This window comes from Triticum dicoccoides, chromosome 7A (assembly GCF_002162155.2).
Source record: "Triticum dicoccoides isolate Atlit2015 ecotype Zavitan chromosome 7A, WEW_v2.0, whole genome shotgun sequence".
Taxonomy (NCBI): domain Eukaryota; kingdom Viridiplantae; phylum Streptophyta; class Magnoliopsida; order Poales; family Poaceae; genus Triticum; species Triticum dicoccoides.
This window is the reverse complement of record NC_041392.1, coordinates 313,642,680-313,646,520: the sequence shown is the minus strand read 5'-3', so window position 1 is coordinate 313,646,520 and position 3,841 is coordinate 313,642,680. Positions and strand designations below refer to the sequence as shown.

General features: G+C 42.9%; 1 protein-coding gene across 2 annotated transcripts in view; it reads right to left on the bottom strand.

Moving 5' to 3' along the window:
* LOC119330776 (protein TRIGALACTOSYLDIACYLGLYCEROL 2, chloroplastic-like) overlaps nucleotides 1–2,413 on the bottom strand; it is a 9,104-nt gene extending 6,691 nt beyond the window's left edge. For both annotated transcript variants that reach the window (XM_037603902.1, XM_037603903.1), the window contains exon 1: nucleotides 1,734–2,413. In XM_037603902.1, coding sequence (XP_037459799.1) covers nucleotides 1,734–2,324 — 591 coding nt within the window. In that variant the 5' untranslated portion in view covers nucleotides 2,325–2,413. The remainder of the gene's footprint in view (nucleotides 1–1,733) is intronic.
* Between the last annotated feature and the right edge of the window lie 1,428 nt (nucleotides 2,414–3,841).

Below are 3,841 nucleotides of genomic sequence, written 5' to 3'. Positions count from 1 at the left end.
GGTGCTAGTTTTTCAAGCAGTGCTATCCTTGTGGTGGCCGGTAGCAGCTGTGTGGTGGTCAGTACCAGTTCTTAATGTGTCTTTTGTCTTGCTATTGCACCATGGTCCCTGATAGACCCTAACCTGCATTTTTTTTTCATCGTCAGCTTTGTTTTTCCTTTGAATTAGTGTTTCCTTTGAATTGTCCTCACACAGTAGACATTCAAATCTGTTCCCAACAGTGCTTTTATGTGATCCACACCCTCTTCAAAAGGGAATAATCCTTATAGGATAGCACACGACTTCATCATTTTTTGCACATTTTCATGCAGTTCACTCTGTTCAATTTTGTAATAGGCCATGTTCTTAGTCATGTTCATCTGTGTGGCCAGTAGTGTCCTCATAAAATGAAGTGCCATTTGCCATGTATGTAATTAGCTTACAGCATCACCTCCAGCTATATCTCCATCTGTATCGGTATATGTAATCCTTGCTACAATTTTTTTCATGGCCTTAAGTTTTATGTTTTTACAGGGCTCAGATAAGTAGGAAGACAGCATATGGGTCTGATTGTAGCTCATCCAACGTTGAGAGCCGGGAACAAAGCAGCATGTCAAGTGATGAAGTAGTGAGGTCCTTCCGCTCTCTGTTTTTCAGTGCCTATCAGTTCCTTTCTTAGACTTTTAGTTTGTTCTTTCATTCTCTCAGTTTCCCAACGCCCAGCTCTCGCGCGCCTGAGCGAAGGATGGAGGTCCTCTTGTTATCTCATTTCATGGCATACACCCATTTTGATGCCTTCAGGAATGCAAACCAACAGCAATGGGCTTCCGTTTTTTTTTTTTTTTGAGGTCATGAAGCTAGTGTGCTTCTTTAGTTTAGTCAGGAGCTTTTATCCTAGTCATCTTCAGTTTGTGAGTCAAGTAATGGAAGCCAGTGTGCTTCCTTAGTTCAGTGAGGAGTCTTTTTTGTCAGTTATCTCCAAGCAGAGTTTATTTATGCAGCATGATGTACATTCTCTGCTAAGCCAGAGTAGATTTTTTTTTCATTTTATCAATGCATTTTTTTGCCTGTATGATAGAATAAAATGGTTTTGTTATCTCCGTCGTTGTGCAGTTTTTCCGGGAGCAACACGGACCAAGAGTAAATGTGAACTGCATCCACGGTACTACGACTATAAGTGTTCTACATGTCCTATAGTTTCCCCTCTGACTGTGTTTCTTGTCATTTCCCTCTTGACTACACATTTCTGGCGAGAAAAGGAGCAGCAAACCCAGGTACGAGGGTCGACTAGGGGACACACACACAAAAAACGGCAACACAAAGGATGACAGATAATTAGCAAAGAGGGTGTGTCAACACCAAGCGACAAATTAATGATCCGTACAGAAAAGAAAACTGAGTGAAACCGAATTTGAAATCAGCCGGATGATGATTAGACAGACCCTTATTCTTTGGAGAGCTGAAAAGATTATGGAACAAGATAAATGTAACATAATGAGTCACTGGGTGAACAAAATTATGGTTCAATTTTGAAAAGTGGTTGCGCGAATTGTAAGCAGTCAGGAAGAGAAGGCAATGCAGCACCTTTGAGAGAGGATTTTGTCTGAGTCAGGGATTAACAGCTTCATTTCATTTTCAGTTTTCGCATACTACATTCTACTTACAAACTAGAGCGAGAAATCGATGGATGGCAGTGACAAAAGGAAGCGTTGGTATCAATTATTTGATAGAAAAAGAGGAGAGTTGAAACGTACCTCAACATAGGCATCAATACTCCTGAGTGAAGAGTCGACGCGGACGACGCTCCCGACGGTGACACCGCGTATCCTGAGGGGCGTGCCAACGCAGATCCCGCACGCCTGGCTGAACTCGAACACGGCGCTGTACTTGCGGAAGCGCGAGCGCAGCTGGAACCCCCGGAGCCACGCGAGCGCGAGTGCCAGCAGGGCCGCCCCGGAGACCATGAAGAGCCCCACGCCGCCTTCCCAAACGCTGCGCTTGCCGAATCCGTAGTCCCCTAGCGGCTGCACCGTCCGGCGCCACAGCTCGACGAGCGGGGCGAACGGGTTCATGCCGCCATCCGGCGACGCTTCGCCGCCGCTCGCGGATACGGGCTTCGCTCGGGCCATTGCGGAGCCCCGGTCCCGATCGGTCGATCTGGATCGTAGAGGTTCGAATTCAGCGCCCTGGCTGAGCGTCCTGCGATTTGGTAGGAGATAGGAGCAGCATGCTACGGGGGTCGTCCTTGCCATCGCTACTCGGCCATGCTGTTGCAGGACTCCGAGCGCGGGGGATACGTGCGGGTGGAGAAGTGGGCGGCGAGGAGCAGCAGCTAGGCGGCGCATCTCGGGGGACGGCGGTTGTGGAAGGAGGTAATTTTTTTCCTCCCTCTTTTCCGACGAGGGGAACGGAGGAAGAAGAGAGATGAGCTCGGGATGATGATGGTGCGCATCGAGCGAGAAAGAGATTGAAAGTTGGGGAATGAATGGGCTGTCTTCAGTGGGGAATGAATGGGCTGTCTTCAGTGGGCCTGCAAAAGGAAAGGTATAAGGAGGCAAGGAGGAAGTGTCTCGAAAAGAAAAAAGAGGCAAGGAGGAGCACTTTTCTTTCATCACACACTGGCAGCTAAGGGCATGCATAATGATTGATAAGATTGTTTTATCTTAAATCTTGCATGTAATTTAGAAATAACAAAACAAGATGTCTACAATGGGTCGTGTCTTAACCTTATTTTCAATAACTAGTTATTTCTAAAAACGTGATGAGACATATTATGCTAAAAGTTTATCTCTTGTTTTCTCTTAAATAAGCCTTTTTACGAATTCTCTCTCCTCCACCTCATCATTTATCCTTCGTGGCACTCCTAGGATAACATAGCACTCCTAGGATAACACCATTATACATGCCCTAAGGGGAGTTTCTATTTGGCGACTTACGCGCCAGAAGTCGTGGAAACGCGCACCCCCAGCCCTCCCGAGCGCCCTATAGGGCTGGCCCATGCGCGGGTGGGACGCCCCTGTTCTTTTGGTTTTCTAGCAGTTCAAGATTTTGAAACGGTCCAATCTCTAAATAATATTGAAATTAGGATAATAATGTTCAAGAAATCATACACTGATCGTGCATTCAGAAAAGCATGTTCATGATTTTGAAAAAAAAATTACATATTAAAAAATGTTCATGATTCGAAAGAATGATTGCATATTAAAAAAGTATGTGATTTTAAAAAATGCCACGTATTCAAAAAATATATCCATGAACTTTTACAAAATATTTACGAATTAAAATAATGTTCATGATTTTTTTCTAAATGTTCAAAAATGTGTTCATGAACTAAAATAATTGTTCCCAAATTTAAAAAAAATCAGCAGTTCAAAAAATGTTTGCTGATATAAAAAGCGTTCAAGTATTTCAAAATAATGTTCGAGAATTTCTAAAAATGTTCCCAAATTTCAAAAATATTCATGAGTTAAAAAATCACAATTTAAAAACTGTTCACAGTTTCAAACAATATTCAGGAATATGTAAAAAAAATCATGGTTCACAAAATGTTCATGCATAAAAGAATATTCACAAGTCTAAAAAAATTCATGATGTCAAAAATGTTCACAAATTTGAGAGATGTTCACAAAATTCAAAAAGAGAAGGAAAAAATAAAATAAAAAGTAAAAACAGAGAAGAAAAAGAAATGCAAAACAAACAGGAAAATGGAAAAGATAGGAAAAACTGGAAGAAAAAAAGAAAAAAAAGAAAAAAAAAACTTCCCAAAATCGGTGGAAAATTAAGCTTAAATGGGCCAGACCAAAGACTAGATCTGCGAGCTGGGGGTGCGCAGGTCGCTCGCGGGCGACCCACGCGCTGAATA